This window comes from Tachyglossus aculeatus, chromosome 10 (assembly GCF_015852505.1).
Source record: "Tachyglossus aculeatus isolate mTacAcu1 chromosome 10, mTacAcu1.pri, whole genome shotgun sequence".
NCBI classification, from domain to species: domain Eukaryota; kingdom Metazoa; phylum Chordata; class Mammalia; order Monotremata; family Tachyglossidae; genus Tachyglossus; species Tachyglossus aculeatus.
Window position 1 is genome coordinate 32,746,459 of NC_052075.1, and position 23,105 is coordinate 32,769,563.

General features: G+C 48.1%; 1 protein-coding gene across 1 annotated transcript; it reads left to right on the forward strand.

Moving 5' to 3' along the window:
* Nucleotides 1-59: 59 nt before the first annotated feature.
* On the forward strand, nucleotides 60-6,840 carry LSMEM1 (leucine rich single-pass membrane protein 1). Its single transcript, XM_038753189.1, has 4 exons — nucleotides 60-106; nucleotides 3,454-3,685; nucleotides 4,395-4,535; nucleotides 5,960-6,840. The coding sequence occupies exons 2-4, from the start codon at nucleotides 3,562-3,564 to the stop codon at nucleotides 6,088-6,090; spliced, it is 396 nt and encodes a 131-aa protein (XP_038609117.1). The 5' UTR covers nucleotides 60-106; nucleotides 3,454-3,561; the 3' UTR covers nucleotides 6,091-6,840.
* The last annotated feature ends 16,265 nt before the right edge of the window (nucleotides 6,841-23,105 follow it).

Consider the following 23,105-nt stretch of genomic DNA (forward strand, 5'->3'; position numbering starts at 1 on the left):
GGTAGAGGGTCTCCCCGACACCCGCTGAGAAGGGGAAGACCGAAGCAGCAGAAGTGGGTCACGGGGCTTCCCGGATAGGAGCTCTCCACTTCCCAGCGCCTGTTGGGTGAGTAGCCCCCGTCCTGGTCTGGTTGAGTTTCCGAGGGAAGAAGCGGCGGATGGGGCAAGGCAGAAATCAACCAAGCTTCCTGACACCTCCAGTTTGGGCAGGGGCAGCGACTCCGAGACGGGCTTTACATTCAGATTATTTTGTCCTTTGGGGTTGGAATCCTGTTTCAGACCGGATTCCGACCTAGTGTCCCCCAATAGGGCAGCGGCAGGGTTTGGGAAGGCGGCTTCGGAGGCACGCTTTGCTTAGAGAAATCTATTTTCGCCCGCCGGCTCGGTGGGGAGGTAACGACAGCCCGGAAAGAATTGAGCTGCAGTCAGAACTGGAAAGCAGCGTGCCTGCTTACGTCTCTCGGAGGTCAGGGGTTGGGCAACATCCTTCCTGAAAGTGTGGCCGGGTTCAGTCCTGGGGGCCTATGGGATCCACAGGGAGTTCACGAGACAGGGTGAGTGGACGGGTGGGCAATCGTCCAGGCGTGGCACTAGCCTCCATTCCTCTGTATCCCTAAAGTCCCTGCGTGACCCGCCTTCGGGAGATGCCAAAGATAGCAGCAGCCCAGGGAGCCTGTGGTATAAAGTGTCCCTTTCCCAAGCCCTGGGCAGTCTTTGCCCTGTTTCTCTCCTTGGGCTTTCTGGCTTCATCTGGGCCATTCCTGGGATCCGGTGGTAAGGTCAGGGGCATGGAGTTATCCTTGGAGGTTCCTGGGTGCCAGGGGGAGCAGGGTAGAGCCTGCACCCTTCCCTCGTGAGGCGGAGAAGTTCTTTGCCCCCGATTCAGTTTTCAGCCAGGGGGCAAAGGCCTGAGGAGTTGCATCACCAGCCCTCCATTAGGTGATGAGTTAGGGGCAGAACGAGAGGGAGAAGCTGGAGTTTGGCACCGATCCCTCCCTCGGGGCCGGCAAACCCACGGCCAGAGTTGCCCTCAGTTGCTCTCCGAGACAGGGGCTAGGGCAGAGGGCACCCGGGACTACCCAGGCCATTTCTAAGATTCCTCTCAGCTCAGGAATGTATCATCCAATCAATCGTATTCATTGTGCTTGGGAGAGTACAACGTAACAGAGTTGATAGACCCGTTTCCTGCCCTGCGAGTTAGCCATCTGGAGTGGGAGACGGACATTAATATAAATAAATAAATTACGGGCTGGGGGAGGGTGCAAATGCAAGTGCGAGGGTGACACAGAGGGGAATGGAAGAAAAGGAAATGAGGGCTCAGGCGGGGAAGGCCTTTGGAGATGTGTTTTTAATAAGGTTTTGAAGAGGGGGGAGTGATCGATCGTCTATCGGAGATGAAGAGGGAGGACGTTCCAGGCCGGAGTCAAGTGCATGGGTGAGAGGTCGACAGCGTGATAGTTGAGGTCATCATCATCAATCGTATTTATTGAGCACTTGCGTGCAGAACACTGTACTGAGCGCTTGGGAAGTACAAATTGGCACCATATACAGTCCCTACCCAACAGTGGGCTCACAGTCTAAAAGGGGGAGACAAAACCAAACATACTAACAAAATAAAATAAATAGAATAAATATGTACAAGTAAAATAAATAGAGTAATAAATATGTACAAACATATATACATATATACAGGTGCTGTGGGGAAGGGAAGGAGGTAAGATGGGGGAATGGAGAGGGGGACGAGGGGGAGAGGAAGGAAGGGGCTCAGTCTGGGAAGGCCTCCTGGAGGAGGTGAGCTCTCAGTGGGGAAACGGGAACTGAATGGTTCTGTAGAAAAATGACCCGGGCAGCAAAGTAGGGATTGGAGTGGGGAGAAACAGGAGGCAGGGAGGTCTGCAAAAGAGGCTAATGCAGTAATCGCAGCACTCGCTCTCCGGGCTGAGGATATGGTTGAAGTTTATGAATGAGTGGAGAAGCAGCGTGGCTCAGTGGAAAGAGCCCGGGCTTTGGAGTCAGAGGTCGTGGGTTCAAATCCCACTCTGCCACTTAGCTGTGCAGCTTTGGGCAAGTCACTTAACTTCTCTGGGCCTCAGTTACCTCATCTATAAAATGGGGGTGAAGACTGTGAGCGTCCCCGTGGGACAACGTGATCATCTTGTTAACCTCCCCAGCGCTTAGAACAGTGCTTTGCACATAGTAAGTGCTTAATAAATGCTATTATTATTATTAAATGTCACTTAGCATGATAGATCATGCGATTGGAGCCCGGGAGACCTGTGCTTGCTCCTCGTGAATTCACCGGAAAGAGGCTGACCTGGTTGGAGGAGAACCCGGAGTAGGAGAGATACAAAGTTAAAAGCAGTGTGGTCTAATGGAAAGAGCATGGCTCTGGGAATCAGAGGACCTGGATTCTAACCCCAGCTCCTCCACTTACCTTCTCTGTGATTTCGATCAAGTCTGTAAGCTTGTTGCGGGTAGAGAATGTTACCTTGTACTCTCCCAAGTGCTCACTACGGTGCTCTGCACACACTAAGCACTCAATAAATACATCGTCACTCATCAACACTCGTCACAGACCAAGTCTGTGAAGATGAGGTAACTGAGGCACAGAGAAGTGAAGTGACTTGCCCAAGGTCACACAGCTGACAAGTGGAAGAGCCAGGATTCGAACCCATGACCTCTGACTCCAAAGCCCGGGCTCTTTCCACTGAGCCACGCTGCTTATCCACATTATCATGTATCCACATGAGTCCACGTGTTTTGCTGTGTTGTCTGTCTCCTCCTCCTAGACTATTAGCCCGTTGTTGGGTAGGGACCGTCTGTATATGTGGCCAACTTGGACTTCCCAAGCGCTTAGTACAGTGCTCTGCACGCAGTAAGCGCTCAATAAATACGATTGAATGAATGAATGAATGAATCTGTAAAATAGGGAGTAAGACTTGGAGCCCTATGTGGGACAGGGATTGTGTCCAAATGGATTCTCCTGTATCTACCCCGATGTTTAGTACAGTGCCTGGCACATAGTGAGAGCTAAACAAATACCATTTTAAAAAAAATCCACTTCTCTCCGTGCCTCCTCCAGCTTCCTGGTATCTTCTTTCTCCATCCTCTGGGAAAAGGGGGGACTGTAGGTCCCGCCCACTGACACCCCCACCAGTCTGTCCAGGGGCAGAAGGGGGAGACCTCCTTCCTTCCTGGAGGGTGCTGTATCCTGGGCAGGAATTCATTCATTCGATCGTATTTATTTAGCGCTTACTGTGTGCAGAGCACTGTACTAAGCGCTTGGGAAGTACAAGTTGAATCTGCAGTGGGGCCCAAGGAGTGGCAGCAGGGGTGGACTGGTCACTCTGGGCTCCTGTGCCCGGCAGCAGAGATGCTCCTGGAAGAACTGGAAGGTGCCCACTTGCAAAGGAAGATCCAGGTGGCCGATGTCATGTCTTGCTTCTCTCCCAGGGCCGCTGTGGTAGCCACGGCAGTGTCCCCGGGCTCCGCCGACCTGCCCCGCACCCTCAGTCCTGCTCGCGGAGTCTCAGCCGCACCTCTGGGTCTCCTTCCAGGACAATGAATCGCTCTACCCGGGACTCGTCCCGGGGCCCCTGGCAGGCGGGAAAGCTCTATGCAGTTAATTCCCTGAACGACTTGAACAAACTCACGCTTTGCCCGACAGGATCGCAGCAACTGCTACGTACGTATTTATGTGCCGTGCACGTGGTGTGTGTGTGTGTGTGTTTGTGAGAGACTAGGGGGGTGGGTAGAGGGAGAGAGAGAAAGGACAAAATGGGATCTATTTACTATCTACCCACCTCCAATAGCAGTGTGGGCCCCCTTGGCAGTGTGGAAGAAACCAATGTGGGTAACGTGACTTACCGTCTTCAGCATGCACAGGGTAACAAAAGGGAACTTTCTGACAGAAATTTGCAGAACCTGGAGTGTGTCCCCGGGGTGGTGGGGAGGGGGGTGACACCTGCCCCCCAGCCACATGACTTGAGAGCTACTGTGTCAATAAATCAATCAGTAAATCTCGGGTATTTCCCCTTCCAGACCCGGGGAAATAGGCACTACGAGACTATAGAGGCTGGGTGTTGGGAAAAAAAACACAGAAGGCTCTTGGGGTCTTAACAGTCCCAGCCCAGATCAATCTATCAGTTGTATTTATTGAGTGCTTCCTGTGTGCAAAGCACTGTACTAAGCACTTGGAAGAGAACAATGTTAACGGAGTCGGTGGAAACGTTCCTGGCCCACAGCGAACTTACAGTCAGATCAGCTGAAATTGGATGAATGGCCATCCTACAGCTCCCCGGGCCTTGGGGGAAGTGTGTCCTCGGGCCTCCTCCTGAGTGATGCCCATGGGCTAACGCTCGTGTCTCTCATTTGCGTCCCTTCTGCCCTGCCAGCCCCCGAAGACAAGACGAGGGGGAGCAGCCCAAACTTGGGGACCTGGGGGGCTATCCAGAGGCGAAGCTCATTCCTCATTGGGCTGATCCTTGCCCTGATCGTCAGCCTGGTCCTGGTCTCCTTTGTCATCTTCCTGATTGGTGAGTGGGAGCGTACGTCATCATCATCATACTAACTGTGGTACTGGTTAAGCGCTTACTGTGTGCCAAGCACTAAACTCCGGGATACTGCAAGCTAATCAGGTTGGACACAGTCCCAAATAGAGCTCAGTCTAAATATGAGAAAGAATAGGTATTTTATCTCAGTTTTGTAAGATAAGGAAACAGAGGCATAGAGAACTTTAATGACTTGTCCAAAGTCACACAGTGGTGGAACTGAGATGCAGACAAGGTCCCCTGACTTCTAGGGCCGTGCTCCTTCTACGAAGGCCACACTGCTTCCCGGGGAAGAATAGAATAGAAATATTCTATTCATTTTATTTTGTTAGTATGTTTGGTTTTGTTCTCTGTCTCCCCCTTTTAGACTGTGAGCCCACTGTTGGGTAGGGACCGTCTCTATATGTTGCCAATTTGTACTTCCCAAGCGCTTAGTACAGTGCTCTGCACATAGTAAGCACTCAATAAATACGATTGATTGATTGATTGATTGATAGAAGTGGCGAGACTGCTCAGCCCCCAGCCCCGTTGTTCTACGGGGACCCCTATCACTAACCCTTTCTCCTTCCCACCAACATCCGCACATGAGGTTCTCTGTCCCCTGTCTCAAACCCATGAGAGCACCTCGTAGTTTTCTCGGCTGTCCATCCCACCCCACCCTTCTCGGGAGATTCCTGGCCTCTCAACCCATGGAATCTCCATCCACCTGGAATCTCTGTCCGCTGGGAATCTCCATCCTCTGGGTGCAGGACCTGGGAGCTGCCGAGCCCACACAGTCACAGGCAACTTTTAGTCTCTGCGACGCGTGTGAGAGGGGCCGCCTCGGCTCCTCAGCTCTTCCTGCTTCCTGGGCCCTCCCTGCTCCTCCGTCAATCGATCAATCAATGATATTTATTGAGAGCTTCCTGTGTGCAGAGCATTATACTGAGCTCTTGGGAGAGTATGATACAACAGAGTTGGTAGACACATTCCCTTCCCGCAACAAACTTACAGTCCAGGAGGGAGTTTCTCAGCCTCTTCAAGCAGCGTGGCTCAGAGAAGAAGTGTGGCTCAGTGGAAAGAGCCCGGGCTGTGGAGCCAGAGGTCATGGGTTCAAATCCCGGCTCCGCCACTTGTCAGCTGTGTGACTTTGGGCAAGTCACTTCATTTTGTGCCTCAGTTCCCTTTCCAGGCCACAGGGGAACAAGTGGTTGGTAACTTCATCCAACCAATAGGTTACACCCGATGCCCCACTTCCCTCCCCTTGGTCTTTTGAAGAGGAAGAGGTTTTGCTGCATTTCTTATCTGGAGATGAAGCCTGGGGGCATGGGAGGGTGAGTCTGACTCCGGCCCAGCTCATGCTTTGAGATTCAGCAACAGAGAGTCACATACATATTACTCTGATATACTCTATATTTTCATCCCTAAAGTTCAAACAGGAAACAGGATGGAGGAAGTATCCAGAAGGCTGGCGGCCGAAGGGAAGGACATCGAGGAGCTGAAGAAGATGAACAGCCTAATCCTGAAGCGCCTGGCCCAGACGGGCCTTGAAGACCAGTAGCCCAGAAGCTGTGGGCTGCAGTGGCTGGGGACCCCGGTGATCTTGGAGCTCTCTCTGCCCGGCGGGAGGGTGCTGGGCCCCAGGTTGGGGCACCAGGGAGAACAGAGCCTTTGGGCGGTGTAAAATAAGTTTCTTCCCCTCTTCCAGCCACGCTGGTCTCAGGCCTCATAGATTCTGGATGAACAGCTACCCAGAGCTGACCGGGACAATCTTCTACAAGGGGTCGGTGCAGCTGGTCTCGTTTTGCTGTACACACATAAACACACACATAGCCACATATGCGAAACCCATACACACAGACACACTCACCCAGTATTTCATAACTTGCATTTTCACTCTCCATTTTGGGGAAAACGCTGTGAGAAAATTAGGCAACGTTTTTCCAACATGGGCATCTATCTGGGTAGAAACTGATGCGACGTCAGAAGAAATGGTTGCGCTCAGGTAAATGGGGTTGGTCAAGGTATTCGCAGGTGGTGTTTTCCTTAACTTGGAGTTTGTCAAGAGCACAGTCTCTGCAAGACAAGAGAACCCCCCAACACCTCCCCAACACACACACACCTCAGTGTGGTATGGAGAGGGGTTGGCACAGAAACGGAGCACTTCCCCAGATAGAGAAGTTGGATTTCAGCCTGTCATTTCCCTTGAACAGGGCTGCTTGCTTCATTGGTGATGTCCAAGACGCCGGGTTCTTTGGCAGTTGGGGTGCATGGAGCCCCTGAGGAGCTCCGATCGTCTCCTCTGATGGCTGAGTGGGGCCAGTGCCCCCAGACCTGTCAGCAGCAGGAGACAGTATCCTTCCCATAATTGAGACTGGGCATCTGGAACTCAACACTGTTTCCGCTCAACTCCCCTGAAAGCAATCAGAGTGACTTTCAGTTTGGCTTCCTCACCTTCCTTGTCCCTCCTCCTCTTCTTCTCTCTGTACCCCTGAAAGAGTTCACCTTCTGGGCTGCCCACAGCACTTTCCACACACCCTGCACGTCTCCTGCCTATCGCCCACTAATCTTGTCTGCGGGACATCTCCATCATGAGTTCCACCGGCCTAGAGAGGACCGGTCACTCACCTCCACCGGCCACAGAATCGTCCTTATACAAAGAAAAGAAGTCGACCTCCTAGGGCAGAGGTACCACCCATCAGGGTCCAGAGCATCTGCCCCCCACCTCTAATTCTGAACCCTAGGAAGCAGCAAAATGAATAACAATAATTGCGGTATTTGTTAAGCGCTTACAATGTGGCTTGCGCTGTACTAAACGCTGGGGTGGATACAAGCAAATCGGGGTGGACACGATCCCTGTCCCACATGGGGATCACAGTCTCCATTTTACAGATGAGGTCACTGAGGCCCAGAGAAGTGAAATGGCTTGCCCAAGTTTACACAGCAGACAAGTGGAGGAACCAGAATTAGAACCCATGACCTTCTGACTCTCAGGCTCTTTCCAGTACACCGTGCTGCTTCTCTATAATTATGATATTTATTAAGCACTTACTTTGTGCCAGGCAATGTACTAAGTGCTGGGGTGGATATGAAGTTCCAGGAACAGGGAGAAACCTGATAAAGATGAGATGATGTTTCCACAATTCACCATAACCTCCAAATTAATTATGGGCAGGGAATGCATCAACTAATTCTGTTGTACTCTCCCAAGCACTTAGTACAGTGCTCTGCACATAGCAAGCGCTCAATACAAACAATTGATTGACTGATTGATATCTGCATCCCTAGGTTTGGCAATATTGACATTCTGCTACTGCTTAGTCAATTCAATTGCTGATCGATTTAAGGATATGGTCGGCTTTTAAAATGGGCATTTCTGAGCTGCCCAGAGACTCTGAGCACATGGCTGCAGGCTTGGGGGAAAAACTAGACTATCAACCACAAGGCAAGACATGTCACTGAAGCAGCGAGCTTATTGGAAAGAGCACGGGCTTGGGCGTCAAAGGTCGTGGGTTCTAATCCCAGCTCTGCCACTTATCAGCTGTGTGACTTTAGGCAAGTCACTTCACTTCTCTGTGCCTCAGTGACCTCAGCTGTAAAATGGGGATTAAGACTGTGAGCCCCACGTGGGACAACCTGATTACCTTGTATCTACCCTAGCGCTAAGAACAGGGCTTGGCACATAGTAAGCGCTTAACAAATAATATCATCATTGTTATTATTTTCACTGAGGACTTGGAAGTTTCTCCAGAAGGTGGCAGAGATCGGCCACGGGTGCAGGCCCGACATTCTTGGCGAAATTTGCTTAGGGACGAAGACTGTGTTGAATTACATCAGAAAATGACCTTAATAATGATGCTACCAATTGATTAAAATGCTTCCCTTCTTCCTCCACCTCTGGGGAAACTTAAAAGTGATTCCTAAATGTGTCGTTGAGATAAAAGCAAAAAAGGGAATTCATTTCCAAGTGAAAAAGCCAAAGGGCATTATCCTTGGCAGGTACTACCTTCTCCAAGTAGTTCTCAGGGGTGGCCAATCAATCAATCAATCAGTGGTATTTATGGAGTGCTTACTGTACTAAGTGTTTACTATACTAAGTGCTTGGCAGAGCACAATACAACAGAGTAGGTAGACGCATTCTCCACCCCCAATTAATCAATTAATGGTATTTATTGAGTACTTACTGTGTGCAAAGCCCCGTACTAAGCACTTGTGAGAGTACAATTCGACAATAAACAGACACATTCTCTGTCCAAAACTATGAGCTGAACGCAGTTCAATTCACCTAGTCAGTTTCCAATAATGACTGCTCCTGCTGCGGCTATTATTACTACTACTAATAATAATAATGATAATGATATCTGTTAAGCACTTACTAAGTGCCAAGCACTGTTCTAGGTGCTGGAATAGATACAAGGTAATCGGGTTGTCCCATGTGGGACTCACAGCCTTAATCCCCCTTTTACAGATGAGGTAACTGAGGCCCAGAGAAGTTAAGTGACTTGCCCAAAGTCACACAGCAGTTGTGTGGCAGAATCTGGATTAGAACCCGGGTTCTTCTGATTCCCAGGCCCGTGCTTTATCCACTTAGCAACACTGCTTCTCCTAACTCGATGATAATTTGATATAAGCGTAGTAAATCTGGTCCTGAATTTGATCTCTTTAGTCTTTTTTGATAATAATAATAATAATGGCATTTGTTAAGCACTTACTATGTGCGAAGCACTGTTTTGATGCAAACCACTATTACTACTACTGTTTCTACAACTGTTTCTATTTCTACTACTACCACTACCACTACTTCTTGGAATCACCTCTCAAGTAGAGAAACCCTTGATGGGAGTGCTGCTGTCTAGGCTGTTCTGTCTGCTGCAGGGGTCAACCAACAGTCCACTCTGGGGCTGTATTATTTGAGATTGGGCTTCAGTCTGTCTTTAAATCATTTATTCTGCCCTCCTGGATTGCATGTTGTGATGGTTAAGCCCTGCTCTCTCCACCGCTGGTGATGAGGGGAAAGCTCAGAGCCATTCCCTAAGGGATGAGGGGAAAGCTCAGAGCCATTCCCTAAGAGAGAATTTATTTGCATTGGCTGTCAGTTCCTCCCTTGATGATACCAGTTGAAGCAGAGACAATTGTGAAGGAGGATTTGGCCAAAGGGAAAGGACCCGGGAGTGCCATGGTAGAGGTCACTGCAAGCAACCTTAGAAAGCTGAGGTTCATCAGGCAGGCAGTGGTCAGTAAGGTGAATCGCCAAAGAAGATCTGAGGGCAGGGTGACTGCACAAAAGCTACTTATAGGAAGTAGAAGTAGCTATTGAGGAAGACCACCCTCAATTAAGACACTAATAGGTGTTGAATAGGCTAAGGATAGGTAGGTGGGGTTAGCCCCTGATTGAGATTAAGTTCAACTAAGGTTATTGTTCAATCTTTAAAAAAGCAACTGTTACCTGTGCAGATCACCTTCAAGACATCTCCACTTGGATGTCCTCCCCTCACCTCAAACTTAACATGTCCAAAACAGAGCTCCTCTATCTTCCCACCCAAACCCTGTCCTCTCCCTTACTTTCCCATCACTGTAGATGGCACCACCCACCCTTCCCATCTCTCAAGCCCATAACCTTGGCATTATCCTTGGCTCCTCTGTCTCATTCAACCACATATTCAATCCGTCACCAAATCCTGTCGGTCCCACCTTCACAACCTCACTAAAATCCGCCCTTTCCTCTCCATCCAAACTGCTACCACGTTGATACAGTCACTCATCCTATCCCGCCTAGATTACTGCATCAGCCTTTTTGCCGAGCTCCCAATCTCCTGCCTCTCCCCACTTCAGTCCGTACTTCACTCCACTGCCTGGACCATCTTTCTACAAAAGCGGTCAGGACATGTCACAACACTCTTCAAAAATCTCCAGTGGATGCCCATCCCCAAACAAAAACTCCTCACTTACTTCTCACTTTAAAGCACTCCATCACCCTGCTCCCTCCTACTTCACCTCACCTCTCTCCTTCTACAACCCAGCTTGCATATTTTGCTCCTCTGGTGTTAACCTTCTCACTGTACCTCAATCTCGCCTATCTCACCGCCATGTCCTGCCTCTAGCCAGGAATGCCCTCCCTCCTCATATCTTACAAACAATCACTCTGCCACCCTTCAAAGCATTATTGAAGACACATCTCCGCTGAGGCCTTCCCAGATTAAGCCCCGCTTTTCCTCATCTCCCACTCCCTTCTGCATCACCCTGACTTGCTCTCTCTGCTCTTCCCCCCACCAGCTCAGCAGCACTATGAATATATCTGTAATTTTATTAATTTGTATTGATGTCTGTCTCCCCTCTCTAGTCTGTGAGCTTGTTATGGGCAGGGAATATTACTGTTTATTGTAGTGTTGTACTTTCCCAAGCACTTGGTACAGTGCTTTGCACACAGTAAGTGCTTAATAAATATGATTGAATGAATGAATGAAAGAAGTGATGATGAACCAGCTGGGCTCAGACTGACACCTCCAAATCCCCAACCTTTGACATGAACCATTCTGAGATACACAGGTTGATTTTGTGGATCTCAAAATGGTGAGGCAAGTTCATCTTGGGACTCCATCTGTTAATAGGGAGGATTTTGAGATTCTGTCAGTGTGAACATTTTGGGACTTGTAGTTGGTCACAGTCTGGGATCTAGACTATAAGTTCCTTGTTGGTAGGGATCATGTCGACCAAAACTATTGCCCTGTAGTTTCCCAAGTACTTCGTACAGTGCCCTGCACACAGTAAGTGCTTAATACATATCATCAGTTGATTGATAGGTTGCAGAGAAGCAGCACGGCTTAGGGGAAAAATAATAATAATAATAATAATAGCATTTATTAAGTGCTTACTATGTGCAAAGCACGGTTCTAAGTGCTGGGAAGGTTACAGGGTGATCAGGTTGTCCCACAGGGGGCTCACAGTCTTGATCCCCATTTTACAGATGAGGTAACTGAGGCCCAGAGAAGTTAAGTGACTTGCCCAAAGCCACACAGCTGACAATTGGCGGAGCCGGGATTTGAACCCATGACCTCTGACTCCAAAGCCCGGACTCTTTCCACTGAACCACGCTGCATCTCCAAGAGCGAAGGCTTGGGAGTCAGAGGACATGGGTTCTAATCCTGGCTCTGCCATTTGTCTGCTGTGTGACTTTGGGCAAACCACTTAACTTCTCTGACCCTGCATTCACGTCTTGGCCTGAGAAACCCACCGGTCACTCAGGCCAAATATGCAGCCACTGCGGAGGATGGCTAATTAATGCGCATTTCTCCCTCAAAGAGTCACTGAAGGATCAATGCTTTGTCCTCCCACCATCCGTGGCTCCCGGTTGGATAGAGATAGGAAGCATCTTGTGACCCTGTTGCTGACAGCAGAAGGTCTTTTGGGGGTTTTTTTTCGACTTTTCTAAGGTGTCCCCCTCTACCCAAAGGTGGCCTCTGTGTCATTTGGCCCGCCTAAATAACTTGAATGGCACTGCCACCTCCTCCCTCTCAGCCTCCCTCAGAGGCTCCATCCCAGCATCCACCTCCTCTCCAAATTCGGGCCTCTTATTTGGCTTCTTCTCCCTGAGACATCCACCTCCACTCACACAGAGGTTATTAGAAGTGGTTTCTAATTAGACACATTAGTCTGAACAATCCAAATCTGTTCCCCCCACCCCCACCCCCTTACACATGTAGTGGGCTGCCTTCAAAATACTGCAAGGATTTAGAATTTATTTTGTTTTCAGCTGATTGCTCCTGGAGTCCCAGCATCATGTTTCCAAATGTTTTTGTTAATGAAGATGGAAATGTCAACATTAGAGTGTTCATCATTCTCCTAGCAGCCACTTAGCCAGCACGAGATGGGTCCTGCATTGCAGATTTTTTTCTCTCCCTAAGTTCTGGGCTCTGGCAGAGGTCACCCTCACCTTGGAAAGACTTTGGGACAAACCCAGGTGAATCTAATGGTCCCTAAACTGTTTTGGTGGATTTAACCAAGGCTACAATTAGGAGCTCATTCTTGGCCCCCTTGCAGACAGGGACCAAGGCTTGTCATTCCTGTCAACCAGTCAGTCAATCGTAACTATTGAGCGTTTACTGTGTGCAGAGCACTGTACTAAGAGCTTGGGAGAGTACAACATAACAACAAACAGACACATTCCCTGCCCACAGTGAGCTTACAGTCTAGAGGGGAAGCAGACATTAACCTAAATCAATAAATTATAGATTAATTAAGCTCTCTGGGACTGGGAGGGGAGATGAATAAAGGGAGCAAGTCAGGGTGACGCAGAAGGGAGTGGGAGAAGAGGAAATTTGGGTTTAGTCGGGGAAGGCCTCTTGGAGGAGATGTGTCAATAAGATTTTGAAGTTGGGGAGAGTAATTGTTTGTAAGATATGAAGAGAGAGGGCATTCATTCATTCAATCGTATTTATTGAGCGCTTACTGTGTGCAGAGCACTGTACTAAGGCATTCCTGGTCAGAGGCAGGATGTGGGAGAGATGTCAGAGGCAAGATAGAAGAGATAGAGGTATGTCGAGAGTTAGATCTAGCAGGGTCCTGGCAGCACCATCATGCTAGCTCCACTCATTAAGAAACCAGCTCTCCCAACCCGGGAGCTGGATGGGTTGATCCCCATTGATGAGTGGAGCACCCTTCCTGCTGGGACACTCATCCACTGCTGCTTTGCATTTTCAAAATCCAGGTAGAATAGTCAAGAACAGTTTTCTGCCCTGCCTCCTCTTGATCAGTGCCAAGATTCTATCCAATCAATCAATCAATCGTATTTATTGAGCACTTACTGTGTGCAGAGCACTGTACTAAGCGCTTGGGAAGTACAAGTTGGCAACATATAGAGACGGTCCCTACCCAACAGTGGGCTCACAGTCTAGAAGTGGGCTCACAGTCTAGAACTTGGACTTGGAACTGGTGTCTCAAAGATGCCATTCCAAGGTGGTGCTGGCTTCCTGGGCCAGGGAGATTTTAGCCACACAGAAATCCACCTCTCTGGGGAAGGCCCAGGCCAGGGCAATTCCTGGCTTTCTTCCCACTGCATCGCAGTTTACATGCTTAATTCCTCTCAAGCCAAACTACTCACTGAGCCTTGTTGGCATCAACCTCTAGCTCTGACACTTTCACCCACCCTTCTATTTAGCCCTCCCTCCCTCTTCATACCCTGCAGACCACTGCTCTTCTCACCCTTTTTTAATGCTGTTTGTTAAGCACTTACTACGTTTCAGACACTGTTCTAAGCAGTGGGGTAGAAAGAAGCTAATCAGGTTGGACACAGTTCCCTTCCCACATAAGGCCCACAGCTTCAATCCCCATTTTACAGATGAGGTAACTGAGGCACAGAGAAGTGACAAGTGTGGAGTCAGGATTAGAACCCTGGTCCCTCTGACTCTCGGGCCCATTCTCTATCTACTAGGCCATGCTGCTCCTCAAAACCCTTCTGAAATCACACCTCTTCCAAGAGACTTTCCCTGGATAATCGCTCATCTTCCTACCTTACATTCCCTCCAACTGGTACATCAGCACTTTCACATCCTCTAAGGACCTCAGTTTCCCCTTCATCAGCCCCATAGCACTTATGTCCATGTCTTTAAACTCTACTGCTTCCTCCTGTCCGTAAATTATTTCTGTGTCCATCTTCTCCACTAGACTGTACGTTCCTTGAGAGCAGCGAACATATCTACTAATTCTATTATACTCTCCCAAGTGTTTAGTACAACAATATCCTACACACAGTAGGCACTCAATAAATGCAGTTTGATCAACTGTTTGATTAATCTGGCTCTCCAAGACCACAAGCTCAATTCCCAGCTGCCACTTTGGGACCTGGCTGGAGTGGAAGAGGAGACTGAATTGCAGTCAGAACGTAAACAACGGAGATGGAGAATGGAGGTAACTGTTTGAGAAATCGAGGTCAAAAGTGCCCTTTGACACCAATTATCAGGATATTTGGGACAGGTGTGAATTCTGGGCTAGCACTCTCCTCACCATAATGGAGGATTGTTGAAATGGAAAGGTGAGTGGCCTGAACATTAGTTTCCTCTTGCTCCCCTGACCCTGCCTCCCTGCATGATTCTCGGAGAAGCAGCATGGCTCAATGGAAAGAGCCCGGGCTTTGGAGTCAGAGGTCAGGGTTTCAAATCCCAGCTCCACCAGTTGTCAGCTGTGTGACTTTGGCCAAGTCACTTAACTTCTCTGGGCCTCAGTTACCTCATCTGTAAAATGGGGATTAAGACTGTGAGCCCCCTGTGGGACAACCTGATCACGGTGTAACCTTCCCAGCACTCAAAACAGTGCTTTGCATGTAGTAAGCACTTAATAAATGCCATCATTATTCTAATTCTGTTCCAGCCCTGGCTTGCCAACTGGTGAGTGTCCACAAGACCAGGCAGGAGAGCGGCATTAGAGGCATTAGAGATGTTTCTTAGACCAAATCTCTACAGAGTTGCAGTTTCTGTGGTGATATGAGAGGAACTCATCCATTATCAGGATCTGGAGGACTCACCAGGATGTCATTCGGTCAATGAATCGTATTTACTGAGCACTTGGTGCAGAGCACTGTACAAAGTGGCTGGGAGACTTCACTATAACAGAGTTGGTAGACGTGTTCCCTAGAGGGATGTGGGGAGACCAGATGAGGTAGTCTTCCTAGTTTTCCAATTAACAATTTGAAATGACTCCGGTGCTACATTTAGCCAAAGTGTGTGAGTGTGTGAGTGAGTGCTTGTGTGCATATGTGTGTGCAAATGTGTGGTTATGATCATGCAACCCAAGAGATCAAACAACACTGACTAAACCTTCCAATCTCTGGAAGATCTTGTCCAAAGCTAAAAGCATTAAAAAGTAAGAATATATATATATATAAAACAAAGCAAATTGAATTGCAGCCACTCAGTCCTGTTGGTTAGGGCCCAGTAGCATTGGTAGAAAACCCACCAGGAAGTCCCAGGTTGTTCAGGGCCATTTTCTTTACCTTTCTCAGTTCTGGACCCAAACGGCCTGTGGACATAAGAAACCAACTCAGGAGGGAAAAGGAAATTCCCATTGAGTGTGCATGAAGGGAAGGCCTTGTCTTTGATCCATGAGAGGTAACAGGGTTTCAGAAAAAGAGTGGCTTTCTCCTCAGAACCAGGGCAGAGTGGGCAGTGCCGAGTGGTTTCTGATGGAAAGTAGCAGAACTGTGGACACTGCTGTGTTAGTTTTCTGGCTGGATATCCCCACCCCACAGTGGCAGTGGCAGCAGCAGTGGGTTGGTGGTTCCTTCATTTGTTATTTTGAACCAGCTTTCCATAGCATTTCCAGGGAGACTAGAGAGTCCCCCCACGGTTATTTCTCACAGGCGTTCGATTTAAGCCTTTACGTGTTGTCTTGGCGCTATAATGATCCTTTCCTTTTTTATTAAACAGATGTGACTTTCCAGGAGTTTCAAGTGACAAACTGTAGCTTTCTCCCCGGCATTATTCTGGGAGGTGGGGTGAGCAGAGTTGACTCTCTACATGCTAAATGCAAACGCTAACTCTAAATTCAGTCCTCAAATGCAGCTTCAAATCCATGTGCATTGTTCATTCATTCATTCATATTTATTGAGAGTCTGCAGCTGGCCCAGCCCTGCAATGGTACCACTTTGGGAGTGATCTGGAGAGACTGGACCAAGGTTTGGAATTCTGGGAATGTTGGGGAGCAGAAGCGTCCACCTCATGTTTGTTCCCCTGATACTATCCTTCAAGTTTGGTAAAGTCTTCCATTTCCCAGGAAACAGATATTTTCTGGTTTTTCCTTCTCCATCTCTTCCCTCTCCTTTTCAAACCTTTCTCTGCCATCATGAGAGTATTCTGAAGAGTGATACACTCCCTCCCACCCCCCCTCATGACTGCTAGAGCACAATTATTCATTATTAATGATGTTTAATTGCCTCCAAATAAAAATCCTTAAGTAATCATTGCTGCTGGGCCAGCGTCATTCATTGCATTTAAAATTGGGCCTCTATTTAGAGATGTATTAAAGGTCCCCCCATGGTTATTTTTCACAGGCGTTCGATTTAAGCCTTTAAGTGTTGTCTTGGGGCTATAATGATCCTTTCCTTTTTTATTAAACAAATGTGACTTTTTTTCCAGGAGTTTCAAGTGACAAACTGTAGCTTTTTCCCCAGCATTATTCTGGGCGGTGGGGTGAGCAGAGTTGACTCTGCTAAATGCAAATGTTAACTCTAAATTCAGTCCTCAAATGCAGCTTCAAATCCATGTGCATTGTTCATTCATTCATTCATTCATATTTATTGAATCAATCAATCAATCAACTGTATTTATTGAGCACTTACTGTGTGCAGAGCACGGTACTAAGTGCTTGGGAAGTACAAGGAACACTTACTGTGTGCAGAGCACTGTACTAAGTGCTTGGGAAGTACAATTCAGCCGCAAATACAGATAATCCCCGCCCACAACTGGCTCACAGTCTAGAAAGAGGGAGACTCCATACCTTTGTCAGACCACCCTCCAAGTAAATGGTCAGAGGAAACAGATCCACCTATGTTTAGTGCAAAAAAAACCCTAAAAAAAAAAAACCCCAAACCAACGAACACCCTTAATTGATTGCTTGATTTATTGGTAACCAAACCCCGTTGAAAACTGCAAGCCTCCATTTTCTGTTTCTAAGACACACATATGAACCGTAAGCTCACTGTGGGCAGGGTATGTGTTTAATGTTGCATTGTACTCTTCCAAGCGCTTAGTACAGTGCTCTGCACACAGTTAGTTCTCAATGAAAATGATTGAATGAATGAATGAAATCAATCTATTTAAGGTTATTTATTGAGTGCTTATTGTGTGTAGAACACAACACTAAGCACCTGGAGAATACACTACAATGGTGGGTAGACACATTCCCCACATTCTAGAAGAGGAGACAGACATTAAAATAAATTACGGATTTGTTCAGAAGTGTTGGGGGGCTGAGGGTGAGTACAGAGCCAAGTGCAGAGGCAATCCAGAAGGGAAAGGGAGTAGGGGAAATGAAGCCTCTTGGAAGTGATGTGATTTTAATAAAGCTTTGAAGGTGAGGAGAGTGGTGGTCTGTCTGTCAGAGGGTGGGAGTTCCAGGCCAGAAGGAGGACATGGGCAAGAGATCAGAGGTGAGAAAGCAATCCCCGGCCGAGACAGCTCAGGAGGCAGGGTAGTGGGTTTACTGGAGGCCACAAGCTGTTCTTGAGGAGCCTTGCTAGGCTGCAACCACTCTTCCCCTCCTCGTCTTCTCCTGGCCTATCCCTATTGAAGCCCATCCTTATAGTGCAGTGAGAGGTGACTGACATGGTTCAGGGCCTCTCTGTCAATCATCTGTTCCAGCAAACTGCAGCTGGGCTGGTTAGAGTTGCTGGGGCTCGGGGACTAACTAACCCACAGTCACCTGCACAGTCCTCCTTTGCTCTTCCGCTTGAGCCACGGAGCAGTGCTAGCAGAAATATAAATTCCAGTGAAGTGGCTTCCGCAAGGTCACACAGAGGACAAGTGGTGGAGCCGGGATTAGAACCCATGTCCTCTGACTCCCAAGCCCATTCTCTGCCTCCTTTCTTTCCCCACTCCATTCCATACTTTACGCTGCTTCCCGGATCATTTTTGTACAAAAATCTCATTCCTCAAAAGATTGTCCATCCACCTCTGCATCAAAAACTCCTTTCCATTGGCTTTAAAGCTGTCCATCACCTTGCCCCCTCTGACCTCACCTCGTTTCTCTCCTCCTACAACCCAGCCCGTATGCTTTGTTCCTCTAGTGTCAACCTTCTTTCTGCGCCTCGACGTCACCTGTCTCACCTAGCCCACATCCTGCCTCTGGCTGGGAATGCCTTCCCTCCTCAAATCCAACAGACAACCACTCTCCCTCACTTCAGAGCCTTATGAAGGCATATCACCTCCAAGGGGCCTTCCCAGATTAAACCCCACTTTTCTTCATCTCCCACTCCCTTTTGTGTCGCCCTAACTTTCTCCCTTTGCTTTTCCCCCCTCCAAGCCCCATAGCACTATGTACATATCTGTAATTTCATTTATCCCTTTTCTCTTTCCTGCTCCCAGAGCACTTATGTACATATCTGTAATTTTATTTATTTGTATTGATGTCTATCTCCCCGCCTCTAGAACGTGAGCTTAATACAAGCTGGGAATGTCACTGTGTATTGTCATACTGTACTTTCCCAAACTCTTAGCACCGTGCTCTGCAAACAGTAAGCGCTCAATAAATATGACTGAATGAATGAACTGAATGAAGGGACTTTTGAGCTGATCCAGCAAAGCCTGGGGTGGAATGGCAGCTACTAGCTGTTTTTCTGGAAATGGCTATGTTGTTCTTTCTCTCTTAATGTGCCTAATTCATGGCCTCAGGGGGGTTGACACCTCTCCTGGCAGATCCACAGGGCATAGCCTTCCCAACATCTCCTTGATTTCCGAGTTCAGGAAATCAGAAGTCTAACCTCTTCTACTCTTCTTCCGCCTCCTCTTCCTCCTCCTGATCTACTACTTCCTCTTCATCTGCTCTTTTATTTTAACGGTATTTGTTAAGCGCTTACTATCTGCCAGTCCCTCTTCTAAGCACTGGGGTCGATGCAAGACAATCAGGTTGTGCGCATTCCCTGTCCCACATGGAGCTCCTAGTCTTAATTGCATGATACATATGCGACAACTGAGGCATAGAGAAGTTAAGTGACCTGTCCAAGGTCACACAGCAGACAAGTGGCATGGCCAGGGTTATAGAACCCAGGTCCTCTCACTCCCAGGCCCAAGCTCTTTCTACTTGGTCATGCTGCTCTTCTCTCACTACTCCTCTTCCTTTCCTTGTTTGTTTTCCTCCTTCTCCTCTTCTTCCTTTTCTCCTCTTCTTCCTCCTCCTCTGCCTTCTTTATGTTTTTTCCTCCTATGTGGGAAGCCACCATAATCTACCCACCAAGTGATTTTGTTCTCCTTGTGCTCTGGCAAGGAGCAGGGAGTAAGGCTTCTCCTGCATGAAAGAGGGCAGGGCAGGGAGAGGCGGTGGGTTGGGGCTTTTCTAGCCCTGAAACCCTGATGTTGAGGGAGCTCCTGGCCACCCATGCTCCAAAATCCTGTTGAAAAGAGGGAATCCTGACCCCTGAGCTCTTTGTGGTTCAGCCAGAGGTTCCTCCTTCCTCTGAGGAAATCCCCTCTCTTGGGGTCCCACTAGTAAACATGAGGGGGTCCCAGAACTTTCACAAACCAGACACTGTGCTTGACTGAACAAGCAATTCTTATCAGGCAAGAGAAAATGGGGAAGATGGGAAAAGATTAAGTACAGGTGACAACCAGAGGAATAAGCCACCCCGAATCCCCAAGGCTGCTTGTGAGGCTGGGCGTGATGGGGCAGAGGGGCTGTCCAAGTGGAAACCCTGGAGAACTGCCCGTCCTGATTCATTCATTCAGTCATTCAATCATATTTATTGAGAATTTACTGTGTGCAGAGTACTATATTAAGAGCTTATAATTATGGTATTTGTTAAGCGCTTACAATGTGCCAAGCACTGTTGTAAGCACTGGGGTAGATACAAGGTAATCAGGTTGTCCCACATGGGGCTCATAGTCTTAATCCCCATTTTCCAGATGAGGTAACTGAGGCACAGAGAAGTTAAGTGGCTTGCCTAAGGTCACAAAGCAGACAAGTGGCAGAGCCGGGATTAGAACCCATGTCCCCTGACTCCCAAAGCCGTGCTCTTTCCACTGAGCCACACTGCTTCTCTGATTCTCAGTATCCAGTTAGTGCAGCCTCAAAAATTCTTAGCTTGCTTCCCAGGGCCAGCTGGGATCTTGGTTGGGTTAGGTGATACTGGCACCGATGCTGAATCAGGCTCCACTGATGGGCTGCCACCTCTCCTGGCACTTGGCATTTCCCAGCACTTCATCTCCCAGTCCATCTGTGTGGGAGGGAGAGGGCAGGGATTTTACTTTCCAGATGCCACAGGTGGAGGGATTGATGCCCCCAGGGTGGTGGTGACTTATTTCCACAATCACTGACTGATTTTCACCATCAATGCAGAACAGCCATGCAGTATGAAAGATGGCATGATTGAGGGGGGACTAGGAGGTCTTGTTTGTGGCTTAAACAACATGGGGGCTCCATGCCACCTCTCTAAGGAGGCAGGGTGGCCCGGCCAGAGAGACAAAGGGTGAAATAAAATCTCTGGTTGTGGTTTTCTGCCAGTTAGCGGTTTGAAATCTTAAGGGGATTTTGACATACCCCTGGGCATATGGAGGAAGAAATGCTTGCAGCTCAATTCTTCATTAGTTCTAATCCTCTACCATGGACTGGCCATTTGGATGATATCCATTGAACTGGAGACCCAGCTCTGCCCCAATTTCTATGGCAGGTCCCTCAGGAGAATCTTCTGGGTGAAACACAAAATCCGGGGGCAGAGCTGTCCTAATGCAGTCAGTTCAGGAACCTTGAGGCCCTCAGTTTTGGGAACCCATTCCCTCTGTTTGGCCTCTTTTGAGGGGAGCTCCTCTTTCCTCCCCCATGTTCTCCCTCTTCCTACCCTTTACCCTCTCACTTCAATTTCTGGCCTAGATTTTAAGTTCCACTAGCTTGTAAGATAGTTGATGGCAAGAATTGTCTGCCAACTCTGTAGTACTGTACTTTCCCAAGCGCTTAGTAGTGTGTCTACACACAGAAAGGTCTTTGCTGAGCTGTAATGATTAAACATCCCAGAAGACTCTCCCTTCTATCAGCTGCCTATGACTTCCAGCTATTCTCCCTTGTAGGCAGTGCTCACTGGAGGGGAGAATCTGGCTGGTGGCCTCCTAGACACTAGGTCCCATGAAATTCCCGGCTGGTTCATTCACATGAAACCAATCACACCCTGAGGCTTTGAGAGGTTGATTAGGAGCTGCTGCTTTTGTGGACTCCCCGCTTCAAGGGCAGCAGTTTAGAATGGGCTTGGATTCCCAAGGTCACTGTGCTAATTGTTCCCATTTATTTCCTTTATTTCCCCTGTTAACAAGGAGCAGTAAAAATGGGTCCAGTCTCCCTCCCTGAATGATCATTAATTTCCATGACCCTCCTCATTTATTAGTGAGCCATCTTTTCTCTCCAGCCTCTTTCCCTTTTGACATCTTTTAAATGTCCTTTGAAGTTCCTTTACTCCCTTTCCTGATGTTAATAATTAGGTTTTATTTCACCCTCCCCCATTCCTAAACTCTCATTCCCCCACCCTCTTCCCCATGACAATTACTTAGCCAACTTTATCAAGTGAAACCCAAACCCAATTGCCTCTCCTGCCTCATGTGTCCTGAAGGTTTAACCACCATCTGAGGCCTGGCTTCAGATGGTAAGCAAAGTAAGTAATGGCCTTGTTACATCCCAATAGAGTTAATTAGGGACAGGAGGGTTCATGACTCAGCTTTACTGATGGAGCAAAACACGACATTCTGAATCACCGTAAGAAAATCTTTATGAGCATGCATAAAACATTAATTGTAAAAGATTCATTAAGCCCTGAACCCAGGGGCGATGAGATCTCTGACACCGTTTAAACCCTCAACCCAAGGGATTGAGAATTTCCTTTGCAGTTTCTTTGCCTTCTGCTCTTAGAAAGCATCTCCTCTGGAGCCCTGCAGGTGTGTCAACATTAAGGTCTTTGCTTGGAGCCCATCCATCCGGCTCACCTGTGATCACAGGAAGCGGTACGCAGAAGGTGTTTACGGTAGGTTCAAACTTCACACTTCAGGCCACCAGGTTCTGTGCTGAGGAGATGGAAATATGGCCCTTCACAAAGATGACCACCATCCAGGACCTCTCAAAGATAGTGGCTTCCTCACCCTTCTCAAATATGGTGTCGCTGCTGCTATTCACAAGGAGGGCAGAAGGACAGAAGCAATTAATTTATGCACATGTCCCCACTCCTCAAGAACCTCCAAAGGTTGGCCATCTGCCTCTGCATCAAGCAGAAACTCTTCATCTTCAACTTTAAGGTACTCAATCAGCTCTCTTGCCCTACTTATCCTCATTCCTCTTCTCTGACAACCCAGTCCGCACATTTAACACCGATCTTTTCACTGTGCCTACCCTTCATCTTTCTCACCATCTATCCACTGATCATGTCCTTCCTCCTGCTTGGAACTCACCCTCCCTTCGTATCCCACAGACCACTACTCTTCCCATCTTAAAAAGCCCTTCTAAAATCACATCTCCACCTAACACTAGTTTGCTTCCCTACTTGTAATTCATTTTAATATCCTGCTGGATGGTAAATTCCTTGAGGGTAGGAAATGTGCATATCAACTCTGTTGTAGTCTCTTAAGGGCATGTGGTAAGCTCTTAAGAAATACTATCGATTGATTGGTGTGGTGATGAAGAACTGACAAGTTTTGGTGAAAGAAAGAAAGGAGTCAGGGATGACATTCATTCATTAAATCGTACTTATCGAGAGCTTACTGTGTGAAGAACACTATAATAAGCACTAGGGAGAGTACAATTTAACAGTAAACAGATACATTCCCTGCCCACAGTGAGTTTACATCAAGGGGATAGGGGATTTGATTCTCCCCATCAAAGACGGGGAGAATGGTTTTGTTG

Excerpts from the sequence above, each read along its gene's own strand:
- LSMEM1 (XM_038753189.1), top strand. The coding sequence starts at position 3,562 with ATGAATCGCTCTACCCGGGACTCGTCCCGGGGCCCCTGGCAGGCGGGA. Across the intron at positions 3,686-4,394 it reads AGGATCGCAGCAACTGCTAC|CCCCCGAAGACAAGACGAGG; the intron begins GTACGTATTTAT and ends CTGCCCTGCCAG. Across the intron at positions 4,536-5,959 it reads CTTTGTCATCTTCCTGATTG|TTCAAACAGGAAACAGGATG; the intron begins GTGAGTGGGAGC and ends TCATCCCTAAAG.